General features: G+C 29.6%; 1 protein-coding gene across 1 annotated transcript; it reads left to right on the top strand.

The window, feature by feature from the left end:
- On the top strand, nt 1–22000 carry LOC113384712 (ornithine decarboxylase 1-like). The gene is made up of 11 exons (XM_026622473.1): nt 1–99; nt 241–343; nt 8157–8523; nt 10674–10765; nt 12451–12608; nt 15303–15426; nt 16011–16184; nt 17209–17340; nt 20922–21041; nt 21164–21375; nt 21786–22000. Exons 3-11 carry the CDS (start codon nt 8322–8324, stop codon nt 21949–21951), a joined length of 1380 nt encoding a protein of 459 aa, XP_026478258.1. The 5' UTR covers nt 1–99; nt 241–343; nt 8157–8321; the 3' UTR covers nt 21952–22000.
- The last annotated feature ends 522 nt before the right edge of the window (nt 22001–22522 follow it).

Genomic DNA, 22522 nt, shown 5'->3' with positions numbered 1-22522 from the left:
TCGCCCTACCAGTCAGCTGCTGGCAATGTGACTCGCACGTTCCTCGTTTCGAGTTCATTTCTCTATTGGATGTGCCTGGATACAGTCGCTTAAATTTGAGTGCGTAATTTTATTGTAACATGAAATTATAATAATAAATTTTAAATTAAAACCTTTTTCGTTTAAAATGAAGTGCTTTAATTTTTTTCATCAATTACCTTTTTAACGTGTTTTTAAGATTTAAATTTGTTTTTTGTTTAGGTGGATACTCATTCCTACAATGAGTGAGCCGTGAGTTGTCTCATTTAGTTATTTGTGGTTTTATGCCGGGTCACATAATTCTGCAAGAATCCCACTAATACAGGTATTTAATTTTAATTATTATTTTTATCCAAAATAATATTAAGATTTTGAGATCCTTATATAAAATGCCCACATCGCAGACACTGCCTCTCGATGGTTCCTCTTGCGTAAAGTAGTAAAAAAAACTTTCCTAATGAATTTTTTTCAAAAGTAGTCATTTATTTTAGAATTAACACAAATTGCAAATTTTATAAACGCCTTTAACACATTTATTTTGCTTTTGGAATTTGATTGTTATATTTTAATTTTTTGCAAAGGTAATTACCTTAATAGTTATAGTTATTAGTATCTTATTCTACTTCCTCCGATTTTAACACTTTTATATATATATATATATATATATATATATATATATATTTTGTTTTTTTTTAATAATTAGAATTTATATCTGTAATATGATCATTATCTTTATGTATCATGTTCAACACCCACATATTACTCTCCACTTATAATTTAAATACTGAAAAAATGAGTAATAAAAAATCCATAACTAAAAAACATTAGCTTTTTTTTTATAAATTTATAATAGTGAGAAATTAGACTTACTGGAAACTGAATTTAAAAAAGAAAAACTGACCGGATATATAATATGATTATTGATTCCAATAAGATAATAATATTTAATAACATTGAGTAATTTGAAAAAAAACTCCATGAAACCAAAAAACATTTTTGTTTTTTTTTTTAAGAATCTAGAATTGTGGAAAATTAGACTTGAAGCTAAATAAAAATCTTGCCGGTTATATAATATGATTATTAATTACAATAAGATAATAAAAAATAAATATTAATAACACAATTTTTAATAAAAGTATAATAAATAGATATAATAATAACAGAATAATATTTAATATGAGCTTCTTTTTAAGAGGTGAATAAAATAAAAAATTGCACATAAAATATCTAGAAATGCATAACCATTATATAAGCACTTAAAAATATTTATAAAATTCATTTTAAAGGCTAATAAGATTCTTTCTAATTACAACATTTGTGCATATTCTTCAAGCTTCAAACCATTAATGAAAATATAATATATAAAAATTATTATAAATTATTAATAAAATTTTCTATATCGATTATTATAACTAGATATTAAACTTACAACTATTAGAACTAAATATTAAACAATACATTTATATTAAATTTTTAAATTTGTGCATAAAAGGCACATACAGCTCTAAATTTTCACTTTTCCACCACAAACTCCTATTTCGAAATAGTCATTTTGGTGATTAAATAATTTTTTATCCCTATTTCAGTCATTAAATGTTTCTCATCAAATTTCCATTAAGATTTTCTTGAGCTTATATTAATGCCCCAATTGAACTACAAAAAACAAATGATTTATATCAAGGGTTGTCCAACTCTAATACTTTTTAACTTCCCATAGGGCAAGTTATAGCAATCGCAAAAAAATCGAAAATGAAATTTTTTATATATCTTTACGTTTGAAAGAGTTCTGAACATTTTGGCATACCTTAGAAAAAATGGATGTATGTGTGTGTGTGTGCGGATACAAATTTTTGTCGACCATTTCGGGAACACGGATCAACCGATTTGAATAATTCAAAAAACATTCGATTCGTATTGATAAGGAGACGTTCTGATTAGTTTTTGGCAAAGGCAGGTCCAACCGTTCTGAAAATATGGGGCAAAAAGTGCCAAAAACGGTAACTCAGTTTTTAAGAGAACGGAGCGTCCGATTTTAATCATTCAAAAAACATTTTACTTGTATTGACAAGATGAAGAACTGATTAAATTTTTGGGAAGGCAGGTTCAGCGGTTATGGTCTACCAATAAAAATAAGTTAAAAAAAATATCATTTGGATCATCAAATTATCAGATATTTTATAGAGATTATCATAATGTGTAATTATTTTTGGGTTCTGTACCTAGATTTATAATTACGGTACGAGAAGTTCCAGCAATTTGCCTTAAGGCACGATGCCATGCAACCCACTAGTTTATCAACTAACTAAGCAGATATTGAAAATGTTAAAGTCCAATGGGGAATTGCAATCAGTCTTACATAAATTAGCATACAAAATATTATATTATTATAGAATATTTGTTTAAAGTGTAGAGTACCTGCAATGTCTATTCTCCAGCGACTAGTAATACATTTTACCATTTATCATAGAAAATATTACATTATCAATATTACGTCATGTTTATTTACTTATTTAATAAATGTACTTCTATAGCAAATATACTTCAAATTAGTTGTTGCGATAAATTACGTATATCATATATCGTGTGACTAACGACAAATTATTCTCATTGATAATAAATCATGTTCTTGGTAACTCCATTTATCTCGTCAAAGCAAATAATTTTCTGATTGTACACCAAATTCTAGACATTGGACTGATAATACAATTTATGGTTTTTTTGGCACTTCCTCGTTTGGTAACTAGGCTATGATTAGATTTTATCAATTATGATAATTTTTATCTAATTGTAAAAATCGTCTTGATTCCTTGATAATTTCTTATGTGTTTATTAATAAACACACACACACACACACATATATATATATATATGTATATATATATATATATATATATATATATGTGTGTGTGTGTGTGTTAATAGTTTTGTCGGCGTTCATACATATTTTATTTTATAGCCCAATCGTCGAACAAAAAAAATGTTAAAATAGAGAAATTCTTTATTCTATTAAACGCTTCTACACTTCATGTGTGTCATCATTCAGTAATCAAACCAAAAACAAAAAAAAAATTAATAAACACGAACAACGTTGTAAGCTTGTGCAAAAGAACATCATAACTAATAATAACTAATAAAGAGAGAAAAACAATAAAAAACAGTTAGTTCCTATTACTAACTCGATACTATCCACTATCAGGTTTTTCTGTTACAAACAATTTTTATTAAATAACAATATTCCTGATAATGATTACAGAATATTAAAAAAATTATATTTAATGTAATTATTTTTCATAATACTCGTGCGTAATTTTGGGTGAATGACTTATACATTTTATTTTCCATGACCTCTATTTGCATTTTTATATTTCTACATTTCTACATGTTAATTATTTACATCAAGAATTATATTTGTAACTGTCAATTATTTCTGTATAACGCAATATGAATTTTCCTGATTAATTATATATGTTCGATTTATTATTATCAATGTTCTATTAGATACGATAAAATTGCTCCAGCGCGTGGCTTAATTAATCAGTGAAATAAATATTTAATCTGACTACATTGATAGTCGATAATGATTGTTATCATTTTGATAAACCGTTAGCTACTTGTTTAGATGTTTTATAATAACAAAAATATGATTATATTCCTGTCATTCGCATTTTGTCAATAAAATATCTAGTATATCTGGACATAAATTTAATCGAGACATATGACAGCTTACCATCAAAGAGCAGTTCGGCGAATGTAACTTTTTTCCCCCAAAATCACTTTAATTTCAACAGTTACAAATCGTTCAAAATTTGTATTTTTAATTTGAGCATTGCGAGATAACGATTTAAATACATTTTTTCTTCTATTCTAAATAAATGATTCTCAAAACATACACTCTAAGGCCCCCGTTTTCATGGGTCGAGCTCCCTCTCGTAGGGGCTTACTTTACTTATTTTCGAAAATAAACCAAAAATGTTGAAATAATATAAAAAATAAATGAATAAAGAATTAAATTTTGAACAATCGTATGATTTAAATACAACATTTTAAAATACTTCCTGTTATACTTCTTTAATAAGAATTGAGATACTATTTCCAATTGAACTATATTAAAATTTTAAAGAATCTTTCAGTACATTTAGTACATATAGTACATATTTGTACATTATTTAACACATTTTGTTCTAATTAATGCTTTAAACTAGTGGTGTATGGCATTGTGCCTTAAGGCAAATTGCTGGAACTTCCCGTACCGTAACGATATGATCGAGGAATATTAAATGTTTTCAAATATAATTAAGATTATTATAAATACTGCAACATTTTCTAATATTTATGAGAATTATATAAACTGAATTACAACGTTAAAATTATTTGTTTAAAGTATATAAGTGAGCTTTAGAATTTCATCCAGAATTAAAATTGAAATGTAAATTATTTTCGATATATAAAAAAATGCAAAAAAATAATCCAAAAACAATTGTTTTGCCAACACAAGTAGAATGTTATTTAGATCACTCAAATCGGATACTCCGTTCTCTCAAAACTCGGTTTCTATTTTCTGCACTCTTTGCTCCGTATCTCCGTAACGGCTGAACCTGCCTTTGCCAAAAACTAATCAGCACATCTCCCTATCAGTAGGAATCGATTGTTTTTTGAATTTTTCAAATCGGTTCATCCATACATCTGAAATCGTCGACGAAAAATTGTCTCCACACATACACATTCATTGTTTCTGAGGCATGCCAAAATGTTCAGAAAACTCTGAAACGTAAAAATATGCAAAAATTTTCATTTTAGATTTTTGGCCAAATACTATAACTTACCCTACGGGAAGATAATAAAATACTTATATTTTATTCAGGATTGAATTTAGTTTAGTACGTCTGCAATATATACTTATATTAACCAATGGAGTAAAATTTAGTAATAAAATTTTCAATTACCAAATATTTTTCATCCGATATCTTACAAGTGTAACTAACACTGTGATTGACGAATATAATCGTCATGGGCTCGATTCGGACGACACAAAACTGTGCATACCTACTGTTCAATGTTAGGGCCTGATTAATAGAGTTTTACAGTGTAGTATTTTGTCAACATTTTCTAGAGCCACATATTTTGAATTTTTGTATTTTTCCTAAATATATTTATATACAAAATCATATGTATTTTAAAGACTAGATTTTGACCGTTATCTTACTATTCTTTTTTCATTCTTTCCAATTGTTGCTAATTTCCCATTAGTTGGCAATATAAAACCAATAAATTTTATTACAAATTTTACTTACGTATTATGAAATTTTATTGACGTACGCGTCAAGACTGCGACATTGACTTCAATACCCTAATGAAGGCCGATGTGGTATTGAAGAATCCAGCTTTTAATAACGTTACATATTTCGACAGAACAATGCACAGTATTGAGTGTCTTGACGTCGAAATATATGGAACAAAATCAATGAATTTTATGGTAATTCGTTCTATTTATATTTTTTGCTTCTGTCAATAGAACAAATTATGTTTTATTGTATTAAGTTCACCTAGCAAGGTTATTTAGTCAGCGATAAAAAAATTCTAATACATACACACTTTCATGACACATGTGGTATTTCTCTCGCCGGTAAAAAATCCATTTTTAGTTTAAAACACGCCTTAAAAGATATTTCAGAACTTCATAATGATGATTTTAAGACACAAATAACGGTTTTCGTCCACATTTAAGCTCATTCTACCGAATTAATTTAAAAAAATCAAAAACTGTTCGAAAGATATTAGTTGGGAATAATACTGATTAGTTTTAGGTGAAAATCTACCGAGCCGTTTTCTTGTAATTAACTGTTAATTAAAAAAAATTAAGCCGATTTTTATGAAACTTTCTTTGGCGTAGTATATCATGGTCTTATAGAACTTACTAAAATATTACGGCCTTACGATAAGTAGTTTAGTTTTAAAAATTCATCAAAGTTTGAGAAAATGAGTAGTTTTGTTGACGTTTGTTAAAATTAAAATTAGATGATTTACTTGGTATAACGAAAGATTACTTAGTCGAACATACTAAACCGTTAAAGTCCTACGGAAAATGATTCAATTATAAAAATTATTGATTTGTGAAAATTTGCTTTTAGAAAATACTCCGAGTTAACGTGTTCGTTCGTTTTCAATTATGTATAATAAATCCACTCGGAATACTTCTAATCACTCATAAATTAATTTGTTTATTATTGATCAAGTCGATTATTTACACATATCGGGAAGTTCGTGTAACTTGCCTCAAGGCTAAATACCAATACCAACTAGTATTACTTATTTCTTTATGTGAACTTTTAGCAACATAAGAATTATCTATATAATGAAAGGGCAGTGGTTTTAATTTAATTTCAAATGTTCGATACTTCTTACTTTTGTGGATTTTTGCGGAAAAAAATGTCGCATTTTTGCATGTGTGGAATATTTATCTCGTCACGAAAATGACTTGCAAATTATTCAACTCTAGAATGGTTGCGCGTCATTTATTATTTTTCTGGCACGGATACAAATGAATTGTAATGAATGAAAATGATTCATTTTCGAGTAATATGTTCATTCATTTTGATTTGATTCAATATAAATCTGATTTTTATATTTCGTAATGCTTTATTATGTTTTATTATAATTTTGCAAAACATGACCAAAAGCAAAAATTACACTTCAGATACGGTACCATATCTGCGCAGTTAATTATTGTTGAATTACATATTAGCATCAATGATTAGTTTTTTCAATCATTTTATTAGAAACTCAGAATTTTTCTGTCATTCATTATTTTCATATTGTTTCGTTAACATATTTGTATTTGTATTACTTCTTGAAAAAGTATGCTACTTTCTAAACAATTTAGGCTAAGTTTCTAATGTTGACAAATGAATTTAAATTCAAAAGAAAATAGTTCAATTTATGATTGTTCTTTGTAATGTTGTAGTGTATAGTTCATTTCTAAATTTAATCTATATTGAGAATTTTGGCGGCATTTTGGGCGAATGGTAAAATCGCATGAATAAGGTACTAGAATAGACGTACTGTACTGTTTACACAAAGTAATAGTAATACTTAAGAATAAAATATTAAAATGCTAATAGAAATGTATACAAGTTAATATATTTGAAAATCATGGAATAGATTGGAAAATAATAGAATTTTATATATAAAGTTAGCATATGGTATAAATACACATAAAGAATAAAAGACAACAAATAGATCTAATCTTCAAAAATTATTATTGGCTCCTTAACGGAATTATCAACTTACAACAAATTACTTATATGTATAAGGCGGTGATTATACCCGTGTGTACCTACGGAATACAACTTTGGGGTACTGCTAAAAAGAGCAATTTTAACATAATACAACGAGCACACTGCACAAAACAAATTCCTGTGGCAAATATTAAACGCTTCTCACTACACGCCAACATGGATCCCCAACACGGGCATACCTACAATTCAAGAACATATATCATTGGTTGCTATTAATAATAAGAACAGAATTGACGTTCATTCTAACCAACTTGCAAGTCATTTATACCAGGAAGGCCAGCCGACCAGGACCAAAAGAAAAATACCTAATTTTAATATAGTTCATTTATTATAGTTCCGGATTTAATATAGTTCATTTATAGTTTTTTTTCTCCCCATTTGTCTTTAGTTTTTTTTATATTAGCTCTAGTAGGTACGCCACAGGGGGTATCTACTAATTTCTAGACAATTAATTGTAAACAACTTGCCAGCATTCTCTGCTAAATGTAATTATTTTTATAGATTGCAGAATAAAAATGAAATTAAAAAAATAGAATTTGATATAAGATATATTGTAAGTTGCTAAATTATAAAGGTCTAAAAATGATGAATTTTGAATTGGCTTATCTTAACTTCATATTTATATTGATTAAGATATTAAGTGGCCTAATACTTTCATTTGCAAAAGTTTTTCTAGTATTTGTTTTGCATCTTTCAGTGCATGGATTTATGTAACGGTAATTAGTTTGTGGATTCCTTGACACAAAGAAAAATAATCGACTTAATTTATAAATTATCATTTTCAAGTATTATATAAACAATTTCCATCTGATATAACTAATCTGTATCGTTTTCCTCTTTCAGGGTATTCCAAAATTTATCACTGTCCATCCAAAACTGCGAGATTCTTATTGAAGAAGAGAACCAACTCACGCTCCCATATAAGGAAGAGAGTTACTACTCATAGTAACATCGCGAAATTTGTTGAACATTGAGAAAAGAGAAAATCGGCGCTAAGTTTCGGGCGCCATGAAGCTAATTGAAGAGAAAACTGACCGCGTCCACGTCCTGAACCAGGCGTCGGTGGACACCTGGAGCGTGGCCAGAGAGATTGCGGCAGCTAGCACGGTAGCTGATGAAGAAGATGCATTTTATGTGTGTGATATCGGGGATATCGTTAAGAAGTATCAATTGTGGAAGGAGCATATGCCGAGAGTGCGACCATTTTATGGTGAGTTTCGAATTCTAGAGATAAGTTTATCCTCTCACAAGAATTGAAAGGATTTTAATGATACTATGTATGTTATAATTGATTTGCCAGTGCGTATTGATTTCTATGTTAAAGATTAGATAATCTCGATATTTATTTTCTTTTTATAAATAAGGTTTTTTGTGCTGGTTTCAATGTGTTTGTAGTCACTAAACTGTCAAAATTATATCAAAACTAGTGGTGCATGGCATCGGGCTTTAAGGAGGCGTCCATTAATCACGTGAGCGAGTTTTAAAGGATTTTTGGACCACCCCCCTCCCCCTTGGTGATACATGATGATATTAAAAATCACCCCGCCTTCCCCACCAAACATTACGCGTATTTTTAGTTAAACTGTACATTTTTTTCTTTTTCTTTTAAATGTTTGATTTTTTTTTAAAGAAATCAGTTAAAAAATAAATACACGTGATATCTTACTATACCCCTCCCTCCCCCACGTGATATTTCGTGATTTTTTGTCAAACCCCCCTCCCCCTAAAAACCACACGTGATTAATAGACGCCCCTTAAGACAAATTACTGAATCTTCCCGTACGGCAATTAAATGTTCGAGCAAAAAAAATTAATAATCAATAGGTAAATATTGATCAATGATTAATAACAATTGTTTTAAATATTTTCAAAGAGGCAATTATAACTTCTCGTAGGGCAAGTTATAGTCATCGCAAAAAAATCGAAAATGAAAATTTTTATATATCTTTACGTTTCAAAGGTTTCTGAATATTTTGGCATACCTTAGAAAAAACGGATGTATTGTGCGTTTTTTTTTGTATAGCGAAGGAAATGCCTTTATGCATCCCAGACTGGTGTTTTGTATGGGTATGTCGGACTCAATACCGCCCTAGTATAATACCGAATAAAACCTCCGCTTTGCCCTTTGGCTCTGGTCTCCACGGAAACCGCCGTTAGGCATTACTTCGTGGGGGGAGGATCTAGAATGTTATAATTCTTAACTTGATTTTATACTCATCTTTTAAATGGGCGAAGTCCCATTCGCCCTTTCTCTATGTGTATGTGTATGTATGTGTGTTTGTGTTTGTGTTTGTTTTTGTTTGTGCGGATATAGATTTTTGTCGACAATTTCGGGAACACCGATCAACCGATTTGAATAATTCAAAAAACATTCGATTCGTATTGATTAGGAGACGTGCTGATTAGTTTTTGGCGAAGGCAGGTCTAGCCTAAACTTTAAAAATTAAAAATCTTGTAACGGATCCAAAAAAATTATAACAAAATTAATACTCATGTTTTAAATCTCCATAAAATATCTTTAATGTTCATATGTCTAATGATCATTTTAGACCGTCAAATATCTTATTTTTTGCATTTTCCTCTGTATCTCCAAAATCATTAGACCTGCCTTCTTAATAATTTATTCAAATTTTCATTTTGTCAATACAAGTAAAATATTGTTTAAATCTTTCAAATCGATTGATCCATGCGCCCGAAATCGTGGACGAAAAATTCCAAACAGCCCATACACACACATTATGTGTGTGTGTATGGGTTGTTTGGAATTTTTCGTCTACGATTTCGGGCGCATGGATCTTAGAAAAAATGGATGTATGTGTGACACATACATCCATTTTTTCTAAGATATGCCAAAATGTTCAGAAACCTTTGAAACGTGAAGATATGCAAAAATGTTCATTTTCGAGCTTTTTTGCGATTATTATAACTTACTAGAAACTTAATAATATGCTAGTTCTAAATTTTTGATGCAGTCAACGACTGAAAACTAAACTCCAAATAGCACAAATGTCAAAGGAATATTAGTTTGACTTTACATATATTTTATTCGCAACCATTTTAAATGCTTTAATACCTTTGATTTTGAGGAACCTAATATTTTGTCTTTAGTGACATATGGGGTAAAACATGTCACCAGGAACAGCTATGTATTACACTAATAATAACAATTCGATCGAAAAGAGTGTATCCAAGAATTAGCTCACTAGTATTTTATTGGTATTGAAAAGATATAATGCAAGTTTATTATATAATAAATCAACTTGTAGTTTTATTATATAATGTATGCACATTGTTTAATTGCCTCTTCATGTCAATACATTTTTCTTATTGTGATATAACTAATACAAATAACATTTTCAGCCGTGAAATGCAATGACAGTCCGATTGTATTGGACGTACTGGCCGCACTCGGAACCGGGTTCGATTGTGCGTCCAAGGTTGAAATTAATAAGGTAATAATTAGAAATACTTAATATAATTAATATTCGAACGTTAATTTTTTTTCATAGTTTTGTTCATACATTTCGCTAATAGACGATCATTTTACAAACATTAAAGTAAAATCTCGTAACCATGGTGTGTAAAATTCTTGGTTGGCTTTATTGTTTTAGCCAAGAAAAGTCATTTTGTGCTAATAAGGATATAACCAATATAGGAAAGAATAAAATATTTAGATGCATTTTCCTACATACTATTTTTTGTGCAATTGTCTTATCAGCTAATTAAATTAATTACTTTTAGTTGTATAGATTAGAGATAATTTTAATAACTATATGCATATATATATATATATATATATAATATATATATATATATATATATATTTATATATGTATATATGATGATAGTTTTGTCCACGTTGATACATATTTGAAATATTTATTAAAAAATTAAATAATATTAAATAGATTTTTTTTTATTCCATTAAAAGTTTCGACGCTTGCTGTGTGTCATCATTCAGTAATCAAACCTGGAAAAAACAACAGAAAAAATTAGTTAAATAAAATTTATTGAACACTAAAATTGTGTAAAAGAATATAATAAACTCTGAGTTTCCATAATGCGATTGAACACATACAGTATAGGAGGGCAATATGCGCTCCTTTAATTCCTCGTTTATTAATATATTAGCATAATATTCTTTTACACAATTTTAGTGTTCAATAAATTTTTCATAACTAATTTTTCTGTTTTTCCTGGTTCGATTATTGAATGATGATAACACATATCAAGTGTCGAAACGTTTAATGGAATAAAAAAAATTCTATTTAATCTTTTTTAATTCGACGATTATTGGGCTGCAAAAAATATTTTAACGTTAGAAATTTTTCTGTTTTTTCTGGTTCGATTATTGAATGATGACAAGCATCAAGTGTCGAAACGTTTAATGGAATAAAAAAAATCTATTTAATCTTTTTTAATTCTACGATTGGGCTGCAAAAAATATTTCTCAAAGAAACTACTCATTAAAAGTCGTCCATAATTTATTTCATTGACTTATTTAAGAATTTTTCAACTATTGATGAACGCGCTGTTAGATTTGTTTCTTTTTAATATTATGCCTTGAATAATAATTGATATAAAGAATAGAATTGAAACTGCCAAACGGCTTGGATTAATAATTTTATTTTATTACTATTTATCTGTAGATTATTTTATGTTGTTGAATTTCGTTATTAGCTTATGTCGATAATTCACTGTGAAGATTATAAAATTGTAATATCCATTGTTGTTTATATAATATGGTTCCTCATTCATGCATTGTGTATTGGTTTATAAAATAATGCCTGCTAAACGTAGTCACATTTTGTACTGTAATATGTTGCATTCTCAAATGACCGAATTATTGAAAATATTAGACAATTCGTTATAGATTTCTTTTGTATCTGCTACACAATGTTAGTATATCATTTAAAAAAAGCGATTATATAAGATACTTTCCGAAACCTCACATCAATGTAGACTTTTTCATCTCATCATCACATCATTACTGAAAGAAGGCAAGTTTGCAGGAGCACGCGCTCGTATAGTTCGCGGTATCATCATACATTGCGTATCACTTGTCAAAATCCCATGTCAGATGCTGACGATCTAAATCTATCGAGAACTACTTCTAATTCGAATCGGGCGATCCCAGGTGCTGCCAATGGGTGTCAAACCAGAGGACATCGTGTTTGCAAACCCTTCCAAGCCGGCGAGTCACATCAGGCATGCTGCCTCGACGGGGGTGGCGAAGATGACCTTTGACAACGAATACGAACTTCATAAGATCAAGAGATTTTACCCAAATGCCAGGTGAGGACAGTAATGATAATAATCTATATTATAAGATAATCCGACTGTCTCTATTTTCGGGAAGAAATTTTCAATTATAAAATCATATAAGTAAAAAATAAATTCTTGAAGGACGAAAATACGTTCACCTCGGAATTCGAGATATCCAGCTGTAAGTCTGTAAATAAATAAATTGACAACCCAAAGTTGTCCCAAAACCCTTCATATTGTAGGGTGTCAATACCATATGTAGGTTTTGAGACATGTATCTCGAATTCCGAGATTCTTACCTAAATTAGGCTTAAATGACTGGACTTTGATATAAAATCTCCGAAGCCGGATCGGTTAAGAAATGACTGCACTTCATGGACTCACAATTTTATTGTTATATTTATATTTTATGGAAAATACAAAATTCTATTATTTTTAACTTCTCGTAGGGTAAGTTATTGTAATGGGCCGAAAATCGAAATTGAAAATTTTTGCATTTCTCGACGTTTTGAAGGTTTCTGAACATTTTGGCATACCTCAGAAAAAATGGATGTTTATGTGTGTATGTATGTATGGATACAAATTTCCAGTCACGCTTTCGGACGCACGGATCAACCGATTTGAATGGTTCCAAAAACATTCGGTTCATATTAATAGGGAAAAGAGCTGATTAGTTTTTGGAAAAGGCAGGTCTAGTCGTTACGGAGATACGGAGCAAAGAGTGCAGAAAATAGAAATCGAGTTTTTGAGAGAACGGAGTATACGATTTGAATGATCTAAAAAACATTCAATTAGTAGGCAGGCCCAGTCATTTCGAAGATACGGAGCTAAATGTGCAAAAAATGGCAGTTTTTGAGAGAACTAAGCGTCCGATTTAAATAATTCAAAGAACTTTTTGCTTGTCTCAACAAAATAATTGATTTTGGAAAAAAAAATTCAACTTTTTTTTAAATTTTTTTTTTCAAAAAATTTTTTTTTATATTAAAAATAATTCAGATTTTATTTTTAATTCTGACTATAGTTCTAATATACTTTAAACAAATAATTTCAACTTTGCAATTTAGTTTATATAATTCTTATAGATATTAGACAATGTTACAATGTTAATAATAATCTATTTGAAAACATTCAGTATTTCTCGAACATTTCGTTACGGTACGGAAAGTTCCAGCAATTTGCCTTAAGGCACGATGCCATACACCCCACTAGTTTAGTTATATACTCACTAAAAATCTAATTGTACATTCTTTAAAAATTATAACCGAAAATATATTGATATAATATTGATGTATTCGTGTATATTATATTACTTCACTCAATAAGTCTTTAAGTATAGCACGTAGATGATGTCGCTATGTAATCATCCATATGATTTGTAGGAAGCAACATTTTTAAGAAGATATCTATCAAAATTTCATGACAATCCGACGATCAGTTTACAAGTTATAGAGGTTCAAGTGACGCTACTTTTGAGTTTGTCGAAACCATGAATTCAAGGCAATTCGGTGCATTGTTTTATTATTGCTTTTTGATGGGTAAAAATACCATTGCTGCCAAAGTAAGTGTTATCTCGACTGTGGAGATGTGGTTTTCTGATTTTAATCATGGCCATGCAGGCACTGACGATGCTGAACGCTCTCGAAGGCAAATTGAGATGGTTACACTGAAAAATATAAAAAAAGTCTACCAAAACGTTTTGGAAAACCGAAATGTAAAATTGCCTGAGATAGTTGACACGCTAAAGATATCAATAGAATGTGTTGGACATATCGTTCATGAATATTTGAATAAGACAAATCTCTGTGCTAAATGAGTGCTGCGCGAACTCACATTTGACCAAAAGCATAATGAGGTGATGGTTCGTGAGAGTATTTAGAGTTATTTATTCGAAATAAAACTGAGTTTTTGCATCAATATGTCACCATGATATGACCTGGCTTCACCACTACACTCCGGAGTCAAATAGACAGTTAGCCGAGTGGACTAGACACAATGACGACAAAAAATGCAAACAAACAGGTGGCAAGATTATGGCGTCAGTTTTTTAGGATTCGCAAGTAATAATCTTCATCAACTATCTTGAGAAAGGCCAGACCATCAACAGTGACATTATTGTATAATGTTATTGGAACATTTGAAAATAAAAATCGAAAAAACGGCTCCTTTTGAAAAAGAAAACTGTGCTGCTTCACCAGGACAACGCACCAAGTCACAAATCCGTCACAATAGTGGCAAAAAAACATGATTTGGGCTCAGATTTGCTTCCCCACTCACTATATTCTCTAGATCTGTTTCCCAGCGACCATATCCTGTTCTCAGATTTCAAAAAGACGCTTACTCTGAAGAAATTTTTGCCAAATGATGAGATGATAGCCGTCTTTTGTGGCAAAGTACAAATTGGACCACAAAAATGGTTTCGAAAAGTTCGAAGTTTGCTACAATTGGTATATCATCTTCGAATAAAACTATATTGAATAAAAAAAATAATTTTGCCAGAAAATTGGGTTCTTCTTGTTAGTTATCCTACGGACTTATTGAATGAAATGATAGATGTTGTTTACTATTACTAGTACATACATATGAAGACTGATTCTGTTGAAATGAAACTTGGTTGAATGTTGCCGATATATTCACATTGGCGAATGTTGAAGCCAATGTTTTTTTACAAAGGAAAGACATTTTGGTATCTTAATATTTTTAATGTGTGTTTTGTTATTTTTTTAGATTGATTATTCGCATTCGTTGTGATTCTGAAATTGCCCAATGCCAGCTCGGAATGAAATTTGGCTGCGATGCATTCAATGAAGCCCCGCGGCTTATAGCCTGTGCTAAAGAACTTGGTTTGGAGGTAAGATTATATTCACATTTCCAGAAATTTTCTTAAATTTATAGTTCCAATCTAATTAATCAATTTACATTAAAATTTCCGTTAGTGATATTATATTAAGGGTGTGAATGTAGTCTCCATCTGCCCCTCCGTCCCTTTTCAATAAATGATTATTAAAAAAAATACATTTATTTTTTGAACGATATTAGTAGTTTATTTTGATTTGCATCATCTGCTAAAATAAAATTATTTCTATGACCGTTATTACAGTACTATTTATTTGCGCAGGTGTAGGTAGCTGTATTGAAATTATTAAGTAAATAAGATTATTTACAAAAAGTATTTGTATACACGTTTAGAAATCGTTTTTAATATGACTCAATAAATATATATTATGTATAATTTATAGAGTGGTAAAATAATTTTTGCTCCTTTATTGGTAAAGTAACTTTATAGTCTTATATAGAAACATAATGATATTATATTAATAATGAGTGTTTTGCCCAGGACCAGGAGGCTGAATATGAAAGGCTTCTTATATTTTTTCAGTAAAACATTGTATCATAGTTCATAATTTTTCATAGATCATAATTTATTTTTCTCAGGTTATCGGCGTAAGTTTCCACGTAGGTTCAGGCTGTGGAGAGCCTCCTGTGTTTAGGCGTGCTATTTCAGCAGCAAGAACCCTTTTTGATTATGCAAAAAATTTGGGATATCATTTCGATCTGCTGGACATTGGTGGTGGTTACCCTGGTAACTCAGGCACTTCTATCAATGCCGTAAGTTTTAGTAACATTTATTATTATAACTTATTCAAACGGGAGAAAATAAGTCAATGATTTAAATAATTTTTGGAAAAATAAAACTATTTTGAGTCTCCATCGTTACATTCGGTTGCATGTTGCAAAACTATTGCAAATGGTACAATTTTAAAATACAAAAATGATATTTTATTTAAATGGAAATAGAATTAATAAATCACATAAACTTTATTTTTTAATTATAATTCATTATTAAAATATCATAGATATTGAAAAGTACAATGGTCAGAAGATTTAGTATTTAGAAAGTCATTCTGTTTAATCCTACAATTTTACTGCCCGTTTTAGGACAGGTGTTAGAATTACTAAATAATAAAAAAATTGAAATATTGAAATAATATAAGATATATAATAGCAAAAATTTGATTCAATTCGATATTATTTTTTTATTAACTTCCCGAAGGAGAAGTTTATGTTTAATTTTGTTTTCCGTTTGTTATGTAAACGGATTATCATCTAACGTATTTTAATGAATGTGTTAAAATTTTATTGCTTCATTATGATAGATTAATCAAATATAAATTTGATTCATTCTGAACTTTGCCTTTTCATACAATGCATTGAATACTGTTTAGTCTTTATAATTAAATGTTTTAATCTATAACGATTTCAATAATTTATTGTTTTTATGTTGTCTTTATAACAATGTCCGAAAAGTATCACTCCACTCTTCTTTACTTATTGATAATGGAGCATTTACATTTCCTTATCATTAGCCAAACACTGACCCCAATATTTCAGAATGACGTTAATCCATTTATGATAAGATAGCATTTACAAAAATTCAAATAAATTTCTGAATCATCAAACCAATCGTGCAATAAAAAAAAAAATTCGACCATCTCATGATAATTTCTTATGATAAAATAATTCTAAGTGACTTCTAATTATTAGATTTATTTTCAGCCAAATTAATAAATATTAATCAGCAGTTTAGTTTGCAACATTGCTGAACAACTATTAAAGTATTTTTAATTTTCAGATTGCAGAGGTCGTTAACTGCGCCCTGAATGACTTTTTTCCTGATCCTGATGTCACCATAATTGCTGAACCAGGCCGTTATTTTGTTGCATCGGCATATACGCTCACATGCAATGTACATTCCAAGCGCGAAGTAAGTATTTATGGCTGCAATTTTAGATAAATTTAGTCCAATAAAAGAATATTTTCCAATAATATTCTATGCTTATTATGAACTATTTTGAATTTTTGTTGAACTGTCGTTACATTTCTCATTATTGGATGATTAGTTTAGGGGTTAGTTGCTTGTATAGAAGAATCTCTCAAGATATGATCGATTGTCGTTCATTTGTCTTTGTAACTGATAAAGAAAAAAAAAAATTTCGTAATAAAGATCTTAAATTGATTATGTTTACCGAGAGTCAAATACGTTGATTTCGGAAACAATTTCAACTTATATGAACTGATTTTAAAAATTAATTTTTTTTAACTTCCCGTAGGGTAAGTTATAGTAATCGCAAAAAAATTCGAAAATGGAAATTTGTATATATCTTTACGTTTCAAAGATTTTTGAACATTTTACATTTTGGCATACCTTAGAAAAAATTGATATATGAAAAATGTGTTTGTGTGTGTGTGTGTCTGCGGATACAAATTTTCGTCGACGATTTTGGGAATTATATTATGAATAAATAAATAGATAAATAAAACACCGATTGATTTTTGGCGAAGGCAAGTCTAGCCGTTCCTAATATACGGAGCAAAAAGTGCCAAAAACGGTAACTCCGTTTTCAAGAGAACGGAGCGTCCGATTTTAATAGTTCAAAAAACATTTTACTTGTATTGACAAGATGAACATTTGATTAAATTTTTAGGAAGGTAGGTTCAGCGTTTAGGGACTCTCAATAAAAATAAGTTAATAAAATGCCATTTGGCGCTCAAAAATGTTTTTTGGACATATGTACCTCAAATTATCAGATATTTTATAGAGATTTTAATAATGTGTACACATTTTGTATATTTTTTTTGGGTTCCATTCCAAGATTTTTAATTACGGTACGGGAAGTTCCAGCAATTTGCCTTGAGGCACGATGCCATGCGACCTACTAGTTTAACTAGAATTGAGAATGATGTTGAATGAATTTTTATAAATATTAGTGAAGAATAGTATATCTTTATTAAGAACAAATTATTACTATTTTAAGATTTCATACAAACGTTAATAATGAAATATTTTATTCTAATAATAAAAGCTAACTTTTAAAGACGATATTTCCATTATGATGTAAAAAAAACTTGCTGCGTTATGTTTTTTTATGTCAATTTTTTTTTTAAATTGTGCAATCTATCAATTTTTGCAAATTTTTCAACCACTTTTAATATGTATCACTATTATGTAGCTATTCACAAACACGTGCTTATCACATACGCGTTGTATATGTGGTCATTATTCCAATATTTAATTAATTTTTATAATTAAATATCATGAACTTTATCATTGGCCGATTTTCCCAAAAATTAATTACTTAGATTCACAACTGATACCTTTCAAATGCTTTTTAAACTTTCAAAATCGGTAATTCATTCAATCAGGATTCTTTACGAAAATGTTGACGAAAATTTTTGTGAACTTGCTTATTCGATGCTAATCAACGCGAGCCCTTATTAAGCTTTTTCAAATGGGTTTCTTTACGATGGGATCTTTACAATCAGGATTCTTTACGAAAATGTTGACAAAAATTTTTGTGAACTTGCTTATTCGATGCTAATCAACGCGAGCCCTTATTAAGCTTTTTCAAATGGGTTTTGAATTTTTGAAATGGGTACATCTCTTTTTGAGAAATCGTCGACGAAAGGTCAAATTTTACACACATAAATACACACTTTTTCCTATTCTGATGCCAAACGTTTCAGAATGACTTGAAATGTTAAGAAAACGACAAAACAAACCTCTTCTTCGGAAAGTTGAAAAAAATCTGTGTGGTGTCAAAATCATATAAATGGACACATGTTTATTTATCACATATTGCAGTTAAATGGCATGTGTGTTCAATTCTTTAAATAATAAATTAGACGTATCTGGTCGTATCAGTTTTTGACCCGTCAAGCTTTTTGTGTAAAATTAGATGCGTCACTAGAGATAGCGAAAGGTTATTGTAACTTATTCGCCTGCCTTCCATACAAATTTGTCTCTTGGTAACAAGATAAATTTGATACTTTGATGCTTTTAATGTACACTATGTACATAAATATGATTACTTAGATAAGATGAAAACGAATGCAATGATCAGTTTTAGCATCTCATTAAAATTAGCAATGATATGCAATGAAAATAAATGAAATAAAAAACTCGTGAATAAATAAATTAATTTCTTCAATTAGATAATTTTAATAGAGCCATTTGATTAGAACCACATTTATCAACACAGTTTAACCCCGACATCCAAGCAATTATTCCCATATACATGGAACATTTTAATGTTAGCATTTTTACTTTTTGAACATTAAAAATGAATTCACTATTTATTAATTTGATTATTGTTTTTCCTGACCATTCATGATATTGCGGAATTGAGATAGACATTGAACATTCTCATGCTCGAACTGTGGCAACTTTTAGGTGTGGTTTTTATTAACGTGACTATACGTTCCGGTTTGACCAGGACAGTCCCGGATTTCCACTTTGTGTCCCGGGTTATTCTATAAGCAATATTTGTCTCGGATTTGGATTTTTGTCCCGCATTGTCCCGGGTTTTCGAAAAGTATAGGTGACATTGAATTTTCGCTCTTATTTGATAATAAAATTACAACTACCTATCAAATATCTGAAAATGTTATGTACAACCAGTATGCTCATATGAAAATGACGGGTTAAAGTAGCCTCTCAAATTCATAATTTTGAACTTTTATTTTAAATTTTACGAAAATTAACAAAAATTATGAAAATTACTTTTTAAGTACTTGGAATACATAAGTGCTAATTATTTTTAAATAACTATGAAGGAAATTAAACAAAATTTTATAATAAGTTTGAAATCTGAAAAAACATAGATCCAAAATTATATGTATAAAATACAACATTTAATCAAATAATGAAGTTCTTAGTCAGTAATTCTGATTTAAATAGTTATGCATGCATTCTTAAATAGTATTTATTTTAAAATCATTTTAAATTTTTCAGCATTCTCACCCTATCATTACGAATGAAATGCTCTTAGAATCATTCCAATCGGATGCCCTATTTTCGCAAAAACCGAGTTTCCATTTTGTACACACTTTGTTTCTTATCTCGGAAACGGCTGGATCGACCTTTCCCAAAAACTAATCAGCACTAATCCCCATCAGTAGGAATCGATTAGTTTTTCAATCATTCAAGTCGGTTGAGCGGTACTCCAGAAAACGTGGACGAAAAATTGTATCCACACATACACACACGCACACACACATCCATTTTTTCTGAGGTATGCCAAAATGTTCAGAAACCTCTAAAACGTGAAGATATGCAAAAAATTTTATTTTCGATTTTTGGCCCATTACTATAACTTACCCTACGGGATGTTAATGATAATGCAAAACAATTTCTTGATAAATCGTAAAACTTGGGAACACTATTCCTAATCAATATTCACCAAGAATTGGTTACGATTAAGAATTTTTTAGGGGTTCGATTTATTTGAGTCAAATTGCAGCAAATAAATTTCACTCAAAATTAACCAGTTTTATTTTTACTTTCAGATTTTTGACCCAAAAGACGGATCATTGAAACATACAATGTATTATTTGAATGATGGTATCTACGGTTCCTTCAACTGCCTACTGTATGACCACCAACATGTTACTGCTATACCATTCAAGGTAATATTTAAAGAGCTAATAAACTCACACTCCCTTTATCTCAAGAACATACTTTATATCTTTAGCACCTGATTATATATAATTCTTTAATCATCTTGTTTAATAAGATTGTGTTTTATTAGGAGAATTATTCAGACAAGTTACTACCTTCATCTCTCTGGGGACCAACATGCGACGGTTTAGACCAAATTGCGGATGACATCCTTTTGCCTGATCTGAATATCGGAGATTGGGTCGGTTTCGGGGACATGGGGGCTTACACCTTACCAGTGGCTAGTCCTTTTAATGGTTTTCCCATTCCAAAAGTTTATATAGTCGCCAGCCACGAAACCTGGTACTTCTAGTTTGTATTAGTGATACTTTGCTAAAATATCTCTTCTATAATATTATTTGAAGTATTTTTTAAATAACTAATTGATCAATAATATTATGCATACGGACACTGTCAAAACTGATCTTTTTCTGCATTATCAGATATGCCAATAATGTATAAATACTTTCTTTTAATTTTTTAATATTTTAATATGGCAGCAGTCATATAAAGTTAATAATGCCAGAGATATTGATTTTTTTATGTAGCACAACAGTTTTATAATGTTATAAATATATGAAAAATACTGAGATTCATCTAGAAAATGGTAAAGATGTGTCAAATAGAACAGGGAACTGTGCATTAACTCATCTGTAATCCAATTTCAATAATCATCTGAAGAATTATATAATAATATTATCTGTATGTTTCAGGAAATTGTTAAAAGATTTACTACCTATGACTGAAGATCATTTTCAACATGGCACAGTACTCCATTCGATGAATGCTTATGAAGCTAAGCCAGCTATGGTCTCTCAACCAAGGTCTTTGGATACTATCACAAGAGACATTGCACTTAACATTCAAGTGCAAGTTTGATCACTGAACTATTAATAATTTTTAAAAAGTTTAATAAAAGCATTGATGGTAATATAGTTTTTCAATTGGTACGAATTATACAATTCTTTATGTATCAGAAGCATTTCGGGGAGTTAATTTATTTTTATCTTGGCGTTTGGCTGAGGTATTATTAATCTTCACATTTTTCAAAACAAACAAAATCATAGCAGGATATTTAATCTACAGAGTTGATGTCGAAATTTAAGGCACTATGCCATGCGTCACTAGTTATATTTGTTATATCGCTGATACACTTTGATGTATGTTTATTTATCTATGCATCAATGTATTAGTATTTGCTGTGATTTATTTTTTGCGAGTGTGATGATAATTGAACTTAAATGTTTCGACCGAATTTTAAGAAAATTTGGGTGGAATTAAATTGATTCGATAATAGTTTCAGTGAAAAATTCATTGCTTAGAGATATGAGTTTTGAGCCAGTAACAGTTTGCTAGAAAAATGTTAATTCAAAATGAAAGTATGAAAATAATTGTCGTAATAATGATTTTTCTACCATAGCAGTATTTTTCGCAATTTAAACAAACAATC

This window comes from Ctenocephalides felis, unplaced genomic scaffold, assembly GCF_003426905.1.
Source record: "Ctenocephalides felis isolate EL2017-DRISC unplaced genomic scaffold, ASM342690v1 CF-g0.4_SCAFFOLD_03571, whole genome shotgun sequence".
NCBI lineage: Eukaryota > Metazoa > Arthropoda > Insecta > Siphonaptera > Pulicidae > Ctenocephalides > Ctenocephalides felis.
Note: the sequence above shows the minus strand (reverse complement) of the source record. Positions and strands in the feature narration are given on the sequence as shown.

Excerpts from the sequence above, each read along its gene's own strand:
- LOC113384712 (XM_026622473.1), top strand. The coding sequence starts at position 8,322 with ATGAAGCTAATTGAAGAGAAAACTGACCGCGTCCACGTCCTGAACCAG. Across the intron at positions 8,524-10,673 it reads GAGAGTGCGACCATTTTATG|CCGTGAAATGCAATGACAGT; the intron begins GTGAGTTTCGAA and ends TAACATTTTCAG. Across the intron at positions 21,376-21,785 it reads GTCGCCAGCCACGAAACCTG|GAAATTGTTAAAAGATTTAC; the intron begins GTACTTCTAGTT and ends TGTATGTTTCAG.